Source organism: Prionailurus viverrinus, chromosome D3 (assembly GCF_022837055.1).
Source record: "Prionailurus viverrinus isolate Anna chromosome D3, UM_Priviv_1.0, whole genome shotgun sequence".
In the NCBI taxonomy this organism is placed as follows: Eukaryota; Metazoa; Chordata; class Mammalia; order Carnivora; family Felidae; genus Prionailurus; species Prionailurus viverrinus.
The window spans coordinates 70,396,488-70,409,882 of NC_062572.1; the positions used below are offsets into that span (position 1 = coordinate 70,396,488).

The following is a 13,395-nucleotide window of genomic DNA, read 5'->3' on the forward strand; positions in this document are numbered from 1 at the left end:
CATACCCGGCTCCTAGAGTTTCACATAAAAGATTATGGACAAGTATCTACATTAGCCTCATTGAGGGAAATAACTGGACACAGTGCAGTAAACCTGACCATTTCTCTGAGCTGTGAATTCTGTATATTCCTTCTCTATAGACCAGAACTGAAACTTGCTCCCAGGCGCTGCAAATACAATCCAGTTGAAGTTTTCCTTTTACTCTTGAAAGTATTCTTTCTGCTTTTCTTTCCCATCTGAATTCATAATTCTCGCACACTTTGTATCTTCACACAGTTTGTTGTTGCTTTTATTTTTTTAAGTTTCATTTATTTATTTGAGAGAGACAGAGACAGTTTGAGTGGGAGAGGGGCAGAGACGGGAGGCGGGGCGGTGGAGAGAGAATCCCAAGCAAGCTCCGAGCTGCCAGTGCAGGGCCCGACGTGGGGATCGAACTCACGAAACCGTGAGATCATGCCTTGAGCCAACACCAAGAGTCGGACGCTCAACCGACTGAGCCACCCAGGTGCCCCTGTTGTGGCTGCTTTTAAAGGGAAAATCGGGGTTACTGGTTCAGCAAAGGTAAACATTTTTTTATCTAAATATGCCCACTGCTCCTTTTGTTTCATGTAAAATATCTCTGTGCAATCTATTAAATATTAAAACACAGACACTAAACATGTTATTTCAGGATCATGTAATTCAGCGACTATACGCAGATCTGTATTTTCTGACCATATTTCATGAAAATGTTAGTACTCGAAATATTGAGATTGCTTTAAACTACAGGCCTAATTGTGCTATATGCATAACAATTTAAAAAAATAGCCACGGAATACTTACTCTTGTCCTTGTCATGTTGTACTGGATGGTTCTTATTACGACCAGTATCAGGAGACTCCCCAGTGAAATTTCAGTTAAAACCCGTTCTGAATACCAAGTGATATTTTTTAATATCTGTAGTGGGGAAGAGAAGTTTAAGTGAACAGGATTGCTTCCAGAAAAGAGGGATTATCCATGTCTACAATTTCTGATAAGCCCTGACTTTGCTCTGAACGTGAGTTAGTATATAAAAGTGAACTGTGAGACTTTCAGTTCAAGGTAGTGAAGCAGTGCTGAGGTGTTTACCTCTTCCTTCTTAAACAGAAAAGGAAAGAAAATAGATCTGGAAAACAGAGGATATCGTTAATAGACAAAAAGGAGATATGTCTGGAAGACGATGGCACAAAGTCGAGAGAGAAAACCCAATCAGAGCTCAGCAGTTTGAAAGCGAAAATAAGAAAACTGAGGAGTCTCTTGAAAAGTAGAGCTGTCCCAACCACCACAGAAAAGCTTCAGACTTGTGTTCAGGAAAGGCCAAGAAACGCAGATAAGCCCAGCTCCGGAAGAGACGTGCCGTGTCCTGCTCCGGCTCCTCAGAGCAGGCAACGGTGGCGCTCACCGCCACACCTCAGAAAGCAAGAACTGTTTTCCAGCTCAAGATGGCGCGGTTCCACGGTAGATACGTGACATGGCGTCAGAGAGAGAGGCAAAAACTGGGCAGTGCAGCAGGTTGGTGATTTGAAAGAAAAAAATTGAAAAAGTTCTCTGAGACAACAGCAATAAAAGGCAAAAAGACAAAAATAAAGTATGAGAGCAAACTGGAGACCTAATATCTACTTAACAGAAGTTCCAAAGGGTACAAGACTAGAAGGAGAACAGAATAATTAGTGACAGGAGAAAATTTTTCTGAGGAAAAAGAAAAAAAAAACAAACTTTCAACATTCCGAGCAGAAATACTGAAAGAAAGCAAAATTTATTCTGGGAAGACTTCTGAATTTACAGTATGTAATAAAATCCTATTGGCTCCCAGACAGAAGAAACAGGTTATCACCAAAAGAAAGACAAGCAAACTAACATTAGATTTCTCATCTTCAACACCACCCATCTGCGTAACAACAGAACGATGTCCATAAATTTTTGAGGAATGGATTATGATTTAAAATTCTATACCTAGAGAAACCACCACACAAGTATACAGACAAATAAAGACTTATAATTATGCAAAGAATCAACATGAACCGCCCATGCATCATTTCTGGGGAAAAACCCAAACCACCACACATGTAACTACTTAGCTGCTCATCCTCTCTACCGTGACAACACAAAGTGACTTCAAGAGAAAGACAATAACGACTACCAAACAAAACTCAAAGCAGTAACAAACCACAATTATAATCCATGGAATCAGGACAATGTGATTGAGACCAAATCATACAGCTGTACTTCAGTTCTTCTAAAAAATCATTAAAATAGGGGCGACTTCGGCTCAGGTCATGATCCCATGGTTAATGAGTTCGAGCCCTGCTTCGGCTCTGTGCTGACAGCTCGGAGCCTGGAGCCTGCTACGGATTCTGGGTCTCCCTCTCTCTCTACCCCTCCCCTGCTCACACTCGGTCTCTCTCTCTCTCTCTCTCTCTCTCTCTCTCTCTCTCAAAAATGAATACACATTAAAAAAATCATTAAAATAGGTATTTCTCTGGTAAATCTGCCCCTCAAAAAGTCCAAAAACTATTAGAAATGAAAAAAAGGGGGGGATAGAAACAGACCAGTTGAACCTTTATAAAGGAACAGTGAAGTGCTGAGTCCTTCTGACTTACTCTCTAATGCAGCAGTTCTCAAAACGTGGTCCCGGAATGCTCCAGGGGTCCCGGAGACATTTCTGGAGCATTCTCAAGGTCAAAACTATTTTCATGATAACACCAAGACATTACTTTCCACGCTCATTGTCTCATGAGTATGTAGTTGAGTTTTCCAGACACTACACAACGTGGCTGATAGTCATGTTAAACAAGTTTAACACAGAAGCGGACGAGAGAATCTATCAGTCTTCTGTTAAGGCAATTCATTAAAAAGATTTGCAAAAACATAAAACAATGCCATTCTTCTTGCTGAATTTTTGTTTGGGAAAAACAGTTATTTTTCATAAAAATGGATTATTGATGCTAACATGTAATGGGCTCATTATAATGGCCAGTATTTCTAAATGACCTAATATTTTTTAAAATATTTCAGTTTTAATTTCTAATAAGATAGATGTACAAAACTACAACCCACAGAAAAATAGCTATTTGGTGGCCTCAATTATTTTCAAGTGTAAAGACCAAAAAGTTTTAGAACCAGTGCTCTTAAGTCTGCAAGGGAACTAACACATAACACACGATACTCATTAAGCAACTTTACTAGAGACAGCAGCTTCTGTCTTTTTAAAGGTCACACCTTTGAGTAGAGCTCAGTTTCTCTTCTCTCGGCTCCTTGATTTAGAAATAAATTATCCTAAGGCATCCTTATTTGAAACAGAGGTCATTAGTTCTTATCATCTGCCTGTGTGTGTGAGTTATATAACTGGATGGAAGGAGGGTTTGGAATAAAAGCAGTCTTCTTCATTTAACATTCTACAAATATTTAAATACTAGCCACACAGTACACTTACAATGTTACTATGAAAATCAGAAATCCAATTTAGTGTTTACGTAAATTTCTTTCTTTTCTTCCTGTGAAAAATGATCACTGTTTAGAAATGCGGGTAGTGCTTAAGAAGAATTATAAATAACTCCTTACAAAGCTCACACAGCTTTCCATGGGACATCAATGCAGAATGGGTAACATACGGAAAATTTTCTTGGTAACCTAGCTGTAGTCGTTGACTTCTTTAACTGGTTCTTACAAAAACAATTCCCCATCTCTCATATTCAATACTTGTACAGACAGTTTAATAATCATAGACTGCTATCCTGATTGTGCAATATATATATTTATCATTTCATGGTAAACTAACTCAAATAACATGCAGAAGGAAACCCCTCAAGGACCTGAAAATGTCTTCCTTCTCAAAAAGTACCCGAGAGAATTGCTTGTCCTAGGTCTTTTCCTGAGCTTTTCCCCCCTATACAAATTTGGCTTTATTGAACATATCTCTTCAAAATGTTTATAAGCTAGAGTAGTATACATTAACGTATTATATAATATCAACTCTTTAAAAAATCAAAGAAAGACCAAGAATAATTGTATAATAATTATTGTATAGAAAGACCAAGAATAATTAACCTCCATACTCCCACAATTGACATTAACTGTTAAGATTTCATTTTTTAAATGTATAAATCCCATTTTATTCCCCCACTATCAACCACTAATCAACTACTATCTTGAGTTTAGTATGTATCTTTCCAGTCGCTTTCAAATGCTTTATGTGTGCACACACTCCCCCCAAAACCCAGGATTCCTTTGTATATTTGCTAGTTTACAAAAACAGTATCACTGTGTCTTAGACTGAATAGCGTTCTCCAAAATTCATGTCACCCCAAACCTGTGAATGTGACCTTATTTGAAAACAGGGTCTTTATAGATATAACTAAGATGAGATTATACTGGGTTAGGAAAGACCCTAAGCCCAATATGGCCGGTGTTGCCATAAGAAGAGAAGAGACACAGAAACAGACATTCACGGGAGGGAAGGTCACGAGACAACAGACACGCTGAAACTGCATGCCAAGGACATGCGTGGACTGGCCACCAGAAGCTAAGAAGAGGCAAGATCTCTCCCCTAGATCCTTCAGAGAAAACACGGCCCTGCTGACACCTTGCTTTTGAACTTCTAATCACCAGAACTGTGACCATAAATTTCTGTTGTGTTTAGCCACCCAGACCGCAGCAGGATGGCAGCCCAGGACACTAACACACATAGGTATTTATTTGCATCTTGTTTTTTCACTCAGTATGTTCTTGGAAGCCCCCTATGTTGATGCATCTAAGAACATTAATACTTACCACATATGCCAAATTCCCATAGTGCCGATCACTTTTTAAGATGAATACTTCTATGGCAGTCAGTAAGAGCTGTTACACCAAGCCACTCCCCCAGGACCTCCTGAGGGTTCAGCAACTAACATACAGCAGACAACGAAAGACCATGGTTGACAGCCATTCTTACTGGCTGGTTTTGGTACCATACTTGTTAAGTATCTGAATATCGCCTCTACTTCCTTCCATCTAACCACTGAAGAGTATTGCACTCATAGGCCACACTTCTTTTGGTCCACTCTTCTACTAATGGAAATTAGGCTATTTTCCAGGTTTTCCCCTAGTAAAAACAATGTTGCGATATAGATCCTTACCCTTAACTGTCCAAAATCTCACTATATGAAACTCAGAAACCAGAGATTCCTTACTCTACCTTTATTGCCTGAGCGTTAATTATCCGAAGTCAGGAATCACGAAAATTTTTTAAAGAAAAATAATCTATCCAACACCTGTTTTAAGCCGCCCATTTTTCAGTACTTCCTGACTTCATAAACAAATCGCCAAGATTTTGCTAGGACGCAAAATTGCAAAGTCACTGAATAGCTCTTTTTTTAAAATAAATGCAGGTTTGGGTCCCTGTTAACTAAAAAGCACAGAGCAGTACTGTTCATCACAGTAGCACTAGCCGTAGGTGGGTCCTTAAGTTAAACTTAAATTGTAATAAAACTAAAAATTCAATTCCTCGGTCACACCAGCCACACTACAAGTGCTACCATATCAGAGAGTACAGTTAGAGATTTCTGTCATCACATTTCAAAGTTCACAGAAGTTAAATAGCCAGCTATGAAGAACACCACTGTATCTTCACCATTTTATCAAATGTTAATATCTTTGCTTCTGAACTCCTCCTCCCTAATCCTATTCTCTAACCTCTGGCAGCCTGAACTGGATACCTGATTACCATGCAGATTTTTGAGATTTACTATTATCAATCCATGTGGCTCTATTTCATTCGTTCTGGCTGCTGCACAGTATCTCATTGATGTTATCAGCTGTTTGCCATCTTTGAACACTACAAACGATGCTACAATGAACATTCTTTCAGGTGCGTTCTTGTGAAAATCTGAAAAAGGTTTTCTGAGGACGCAAACCAGAAAACGGAATTGCTGGGAGGCAGAGTATTTATTTACTTCTGCAGTTTTTGAGGAGTGTGAAAGGCCAGATTCCTCTCGAAAGTTGGTCTGCTCATTTATACAGTCGTCTCAAAGAGGACTAGGAGAGTGGTCTTTCTCTATATCCTTTCCGGTTCTTAACGGGGCTTGTAGTTTCTGCCCAACTGACAAGGACAAACTACTGCAGTTATTTTAGTCAGCAGGATCCTAATGAATCACTAGGTTGAACATCTTTTTAAAACGCCTATTAGTCATTCGGGTTTTATATTCTGCTTTTCTATTACTTTGCCCATTTTTCTACTGAATACTTTGTTTTTCTGATTATGCCAATCCTAAAAAATGCTAATCCATCTTGTAGTCTATGGCTTGTTCTCATCTCACCATGAAAAGTTTTTATTTTAATGTGGTCAAATGTATGAATGTTTGCACTCATGGTTTATACATTGTATAGCATAAAATGTAAGAAATCCCTGTCTCTAGTTGGGAACAAATATTAGCTTTCGTTTCTCTTTGGAGGTTTTAAAGGTCAGCTTTTCACATCCAAGTCTTGTTGACACAAGTGGAATTTGTCTTTGTATGTGGGGCAAGGATCATATAATTTTACTTTTTCTACTTAGATAAGCCAAGCTCTCAGTCTCAGCACAATTTACCTACTATTTCTGTCACACTTTGTGTTTCCATGTGTGAGTAATTTCTGTACTCTCTATTGTCTTTTGCATTTATCTATTTTTTTATTCCATTATTAATGAAACACATCTTGATTACTAATGTTTTGTAACTAGTTTTATCTGGTAGGGTAAGTCCACATTGCTTATCTCCAAAAACTCTCTGCGCAAAATACTCCTCCCTAGAATTTCAGGGATCGTAGTTGACCCTTGAACAATGTGGAACAAGTTGACCCCCTCCACGGTCAAAAATCCATCTATAACAAAATTTTGACTCCTGAAAAACTAACTTAGTGAGAAGCACTACTGTATTTATTGAAAACGTCCAAGTACAGCTACATAGTTCAAATCCATGTTGTTCAAACTGTATTTTATCAAGTCTCCTCCAAAAAAACTGTTACAATGCTGGTAAGAACTGCATTGAACATAGCGATTAATTCGAAAGCAAAATTAACAACTCAGTCACTGAACAGAGTTGTCCATAAACACAAGATAGTATCCTCTCTCCATTTATTATGTCATATTTAGTACCTTTCATTTACGTACTTTTGCCGATGATTGCCATTTTAAATAGCATCTCTAGGAGCGCCTGGGTGGCTCCTTTGGTTAACTGTCTGACTCTTGATTTCAGCTCAGGTCATGATCTCAAGTCGTGAGATCGAGCCCCGCATTGGGCTCTGCACTGATAGTGCGGAGCCTGCTTGGAATTCTCTCTCTCCCTTTCTCTCTTTGCTCCTCCCCTGCTCGCGCATGCGCAATATTTCTAGATAGATAGGTAGGTAGGTAGGTAGGTAGGTAGGTAGGTAGGTAGGTAGATAGATAGAACATCTAGGTCACATTTTTGAAGCACTTTGTTACTGTACAAACTGTATTTGTTTTTGTATACAACCTTTAGAACCGGAAAATTCACTCAACTTTCCTAACAGTTCTAATTTTAGAGTTTCTTGAATTATATATGCAGTCAATCACAAATTCTGTAAACATGGACATTTTGATTTCCTCTCTTCAATTTTTAAACCATTTACATCTTGTTCTAGTTCAAATGACCTGCTCGGAATTCTGATACAATGCTGAAGAGGAGGGGTAACACAGAGCATCCTCTTTGTTCTGACTTTCAAGAGATTATTTCTAAAATTCTCCAATCAACTATAATGCTTTCTTTTTTTTTTTTTTTTTTTGAACGTTTAGAGAGTGAGCAGGGGAGGGGCAGAGAGCGAGGGAGAGGGAGAATCCCAAGCAGGCTCTGTGCTATAAGCACAGAGCCAGATTCGGGTCTCAATCTCATGAACCGGGAGATCATGACCTGAGCCGAGATCAAGAGCCAGACGCTTAACCGACTAAAGCCACTCAGGCACCCCTCAAGTGTAATGCTTTAACTGTAGGTTTTTGTAGATACACTTTACTAAAAGACAACGAATTTCTTTTCTACCCCTATTTTGTGAGAATTTTGCCTTGTTTACCATGAATAGGTGCTGAACTTTATCAAATCCTTTGCTGTTATCTATTGACATGATTTATGGTTTTTCTAATAAATTACATTAAGAGATTTTCTAATACTAAACCACCCTTGCATTCCTGGAATACTGTTATTGACATATGTTCTTTTTACTATCTTGCTTTACTCCATTTTACAATATTAGACTTACAAGCTTTCTGATTATATTTGTGCCACTTAATACATTTTTGCCTCTCAACTCAAAATCCACCTGTAATTTTCCTTTATCAAATTTTGATAAATTTGGTATCTGGATTATGCTGTACTCATAAAATGAGCTGGAAAGATTTCCCTTTTTTCTAGTCTTTAGATGAGGTTTAGAAGACTGGTGTTACCTCTTCCTCCAATTTTCAGAAGAATTCAGAGGTAAAGATCAGTTGGGCTGATAATTTTCCGTTTAGGATTTTACATTACAAAGTCAGTTCCCTTGATAGAAACAGGACTATTTTTATTTAGTTTCTTTTGTGAGCTTTGGTTACTTTTTTTCTGGGAGTGGAGGAAATCTGTCCATTTCATTTAATACTTAAAGTTTACAGCATAAAATTACTCATAGTACCCTCTGAACATTTTTTTAAATATCTCTGGGATATGTGTCCTAATCTCTTATACACTCCCAGTAATATATATTTGTAACTTTTTCTCTTCTTGATCATCTTTCTAGGGGGTTATCAATTTTATGAGTTTTCATATATTTTGCTTATAGGAAAAAAAGTGGAAAGATTTGAAATCAAAGATCTAAAATTCTATCTAAATAATCTTAAAAACAAAAAGCAAGTTTGTGGCTAGCAAGCTACGGCTAGTACAGATATAAAAAGGTAAGTGGACGGGGCGCCTCGGTGGCTCAGCCGGTTGAGCGTCCGACTTCGGCTCAGGTCATGATCTCACAGTCTGTGAGTTCAAGCCCCGAGTTGGGCTCTGTGCTGACTGCTCGGAGCCTGGAGCCTGCCTCGGATTCTGTGTGTCCCGTTCTCTCTGCCCCTCCCCCACTCACACTCTGTGTCTCTCTCAAAAATAAACATTAAAAAAGAATTTTTTTTTAAATAAAAAGATTGTCTGGGGGCACCTGGGTGGCTCAGTCAGTTAAGGTCCAACTCTTGATCTCAGCTTGTGTCATGATCTCACGGCTCGTGAATTCGAGCCCCACGTCCAGCTCCGTGCTGACAGCTCGGAGCCTGGAGTCTGCTTCGGATTCTGTGCCTCCCTCTCTCTCTGCCCCAACCCGCTCGCATTCTGTCTCTCTCTCTCCCTCAAAAATAAATAAACATTAAAAAAAAAAAATTCTTTTAAAAGGTAAGTGGAAAAAACAGTAATAAGAAAAAAGCAATAATAAGTAAAAAAAAAAAAAAAATTATGAACAACTTTACAGGAATAAAATCAATCCCTTAGAAGAAATGTATAAATTCCTTGAAAGACACAAATAATCAGAGCTCAAAATGTAACCAAATACACTGTATATAAAAACAGAGAATATATCATGGCCAAGTTTATCCAAGGAATGTAAGATTGATTTAATATTCAAAACTTAATCAGTATAATAAACTACATTAACAGACTAGAAAAAAATCCATGTGATTCAGAATATATAAAGAAAGCTTACAACTCAGTAATATGACAAAAAAAAATTTTATTTTTTTAAATGTTTATTTCTGAGAGGGAGAGGGAGGGAGGGAGGGAGAGAGAGAGAGAGAGAGAGAGAGAGAGAGAGCAAGCATGCAAGGGCAGAGAGAGAGAGACAGAGGATCTGAAGCAGACTCTGTGCTATCAGTGCAGAGCTCAACGTGGGGCTCAAACCCACAAACCGTGAGATCATGACCTGAGACAAAGTTGGACGTTTAACAGACTGAGCCACCCAGGTGCCCCCCCAAACCCAATTTTTTCAAAGGGAAGTATCAGTGGGGCACCTGCGTGGCTCAGTCGGTGGAGCATGTGACTCCCGATCTCAGGGTTGTGAGTTCGAGCCCCATGTTGGGTGCAGAGATTATTTAAAAACACAATCTTTAAAAAAACAAACAGGGCACCTGGATAGCTCAGTGGGTTAAGCCTCGGACTTTGGCTCAGGTCATGATCTCGTGGTTCGTGGGTTCGAGCCCCATGTCGGGCTCTGTGCTCACAGCTCAGAGCCTGGAGCCTGCTTCGGATTCTGTGTCTCCCTCTATCTCTCTGTCCTTCCCCCCACTCACACTGTCTCTCTCTCCCTCAAGAATAAACGAACATTAAAAAAAATTTTTTTTTAACATGAAACAATTTCTCAGTCTTCTTCTTTTTGTTCCCTATTCTTTTTTTTTCTTTTTTTTTTAATTTACATCCAAATTAGTTAGCATATAGTGCAACAATAATCTCAGGAATAGATTCCTTAGTGCCCCTTCCCCATTTAGCCCATCCCCCCTCCCACAACTCCTCCGGTAACCCTGTTTGTTCTCCATATTTAAGAGTCCCTTTTGTTTTGTCCCCCGCCCTGTTTTTACATTATTTTTGTTTCCCTTCCCTTAGGTTCATTTGTTTCGTCTCTTAAAGTCCTCATATGAGTGAAGTCATATGATTTTTGTCTTTCTCTGACTGATCCCTATTCTTTCACTTACTGTGTATACAAGGGGCTGACCTGTTTGACACTTTCTGTCACAACTAAAAAATGGGAAATGAAACACAGGAAAAACGAACTCAGTGACAGCAAAAACATTTACTTCAATTACTAAAGAAACTGTTTTGAGAGTTTTTTCCCCCCTCAAATGTTTATTTTGGGGGAGAGAGAACACGACCAGAGGAGGGGCAGAGAGAAAAAGGGAGACAGAGGATCCCAAGCAGGCTACACGCTGTCAGTGCAGAGCCTGATGCAGGGCTCAATACCACGGATCGTGAAATCACGACCTGAGCTGAAATCAAGAGTTGGACACTTAACCAACTGAGCCACACAGGCGTCCCAAGAAACCATTTTGAGAATTAAAATAAATTTTTTAAATATTTATTTTTGAAAGAGAGAGACACACACACATAGAGACAGACACAAAGCACAAGTGGGGGAGGGGCAGAGAGAGAAGGAGACACAGAATCTGAAATAGGTTCCAAGCTCTGAGCTGTCAACAAAGAGCCTGCCATGGGGCTTGAACCCATAAACTCTGAGATAATGACCTGAGCTGAAGTCGGACGCTTAACGGACTGAGCTACCCAGGAGCCCCTTAATTTTTGTTTTTAATGTTTTTTTGTTTTGTTTTGTTTTGTTTTTTTTGAGAGTGAGAAAGACAGATTGCAAGCTGGGGGAGGGGCAGAGAGAGGGAGAGACACAGAATCCGAAGCAGGCTCCAGGCTCAGAGCTGTCAGCACGGAGCCCAGTGTGGGGCTGGAACCCACAAACCACAAGATCATGACCTGAGCCAAAGTCAGATTCCCAACTGAGCCACCCACATGCCCCCAATTTTGAGAATTTTTAACAGGCTACTAGTCATTCATAAAAAAAGCACTTCATAAATCTGAAAAAAGACACACCGTTTCTGAGGTTCTTGTGGAAACATCTACCAGAAGGAAAAGAAGGAAGAAATGCTAAAGCCGCCGTAAATCACGTGGAGGGGCATGCCTATTCTGTAACTCTGACACCCTTAAGTAATGATAACTTACCACTTCGTGAATGGATCTATTAAAGCCATCATCTTCTGTAAGGATCAGTAATATTATAAGGGCCATGTACACATGGTGTGAATTTCTTTCTTCAACGTGATACAGAATCTCAAGAATTGGTAAAACCTGTCAGATAAAAATTTTAATTTACTATTCCAATTACTTTATGAGAAGACCAATGTTTTCAACCTTTATGCTTTTATTATATACTGTTTCAATTTCATAGTTATAGGTTTCTTTAAAGGAAAAAGAAAACCACACAAACCAGCTTATGACTGAAAGTACTTTCTCCGTGTACACAGCTCAGACAGCAGGAGAGAAAACCTTCACCCTGCCACCACATAAAGACTGGGTCTGCAGAGACCATCTGGGCCAACATGTGGCACTGAGTACAGGGAGATCTGCCTCCAGCCTAGCAGGAGCTTATACACAGTACGGTATTCTTAGAAACACTAATGTGTCAAACACTATCTTCTTCATAGGAAAGACTGTAGAATAAAAGAACGGTTGACAACAAAATCAAATCAGCACAGTAAATTTCCTACCGATAACACATTTTCCAATCATAGCCTCAATAAATATTATTGACGAAAGGCAAAGGACAGGTAAGGACATCAGTTGAGACATTATCAAAATAATCTATACAAGAAATTAAAAACAAAGGTAAATATATAATCCTCCACCCCCAATCCAAGAAAACCCAAAACGAAACCTTTTAAGTTTTTACTGGTGTTATGTCATCATATGCAGATGAGTATTCTTATGTACTAACATCCTTACCATGAACTTTCTAGAACAGATGGTGTCATGGGCTTTCTGCTTATTGCCATCATTTCACTTAGGATACATCATGCTCAGAATTGTCTCTGCTTATTCCCACTCACCCATCAGTAAACAGGCCTTCGCTCCAAGTTTTTATTCCCATGAGCAGAACACTGTTACATCCAATTTTACTATGTAAAATAACCAATGTTTTCCACATACAGTGGGTGTGCAGACAGGTCTGTTCATCATGTGTTTGGTCTTTACTGTCACTTTGACACAGAACACACTCTTCAAATGAATTCTAATATTCCATGTTACGCAGTATTTTCACGTTAACTCTGAAAAAATGGCCACCAAATCCCTGGTGAATCCTGTTACCACCTTGTAAAAACTGGTACGGAGGAACATTCCTGTTGCCACCAGCAAGCTGCTGGCTCTTGCAGGAATGTTCACAACTTTATTAATGAATAAATAGCCCACGGGTATCTCTATAGTACGCATTTCAAATATAATATTAACACCTTGGTGAGATAAGGTTTACTTGTCCAGTCACGGAAGCATTTTTGTTCACACGTTAGTTACAAACGGAAATCACTGATTCACTACAGGAGTTCTGCAGCCACATTTCAGTGCTCTCTGGCACAGGTACTTTAAACTCTACCACTCTAGGAATTGAGTTCAGGCAGACCTCAAGTCTAAGCCTCATGAAGGGACAGGACACGTGGGAAACCAATCTGGAATATCACCCTTCCGGATCCTAGCCATGTCCACCAGGAACTTGCTGCAAACAGGACTAGCTACATGACCTCGGTAGGTGGACACTTAGCACTGGAAAGAACCACCAGGGTACAAATGTCCTGAGAATGGGAGGCGGTGCTTCTTGGAAGACTTGATGGGGCTGGATCCTGGGCAACGGGCAGCTGTAAAG

The 13,395-nt window shown here is 39.4% G+C and overlaps 1 protein-coding gene across 3 annotated transcripts in view; it reads right to left on the bottom strand.

Annotated features, from left to right (window-relative positions):
• DYM (dymeclin) overlaps nt 1–13,395 on the bottom strand; it is a 356,068-nt gene that overhangs the window by 192,053 nt on the left and 150,620 nt on the right. For all 3 annotated transcript variants that reach the window (XM_047827558.1, XM_047827560.1, XM_047827559.1), the window contains exons 11-12: nt 11,703–11,828; nt 823–936 (exon numbers count right to left, since the gene is read on the bottom strand). In XM_047827558.1, coding sequence (XP_047683514.1) covers nt 823–936; nt 11,703–11,828 — 240 coding nt within the window. The remainder of the gene's footprint in view (nt 1–822; nt 937–11,702; nt 11,829–13,395) is intronic.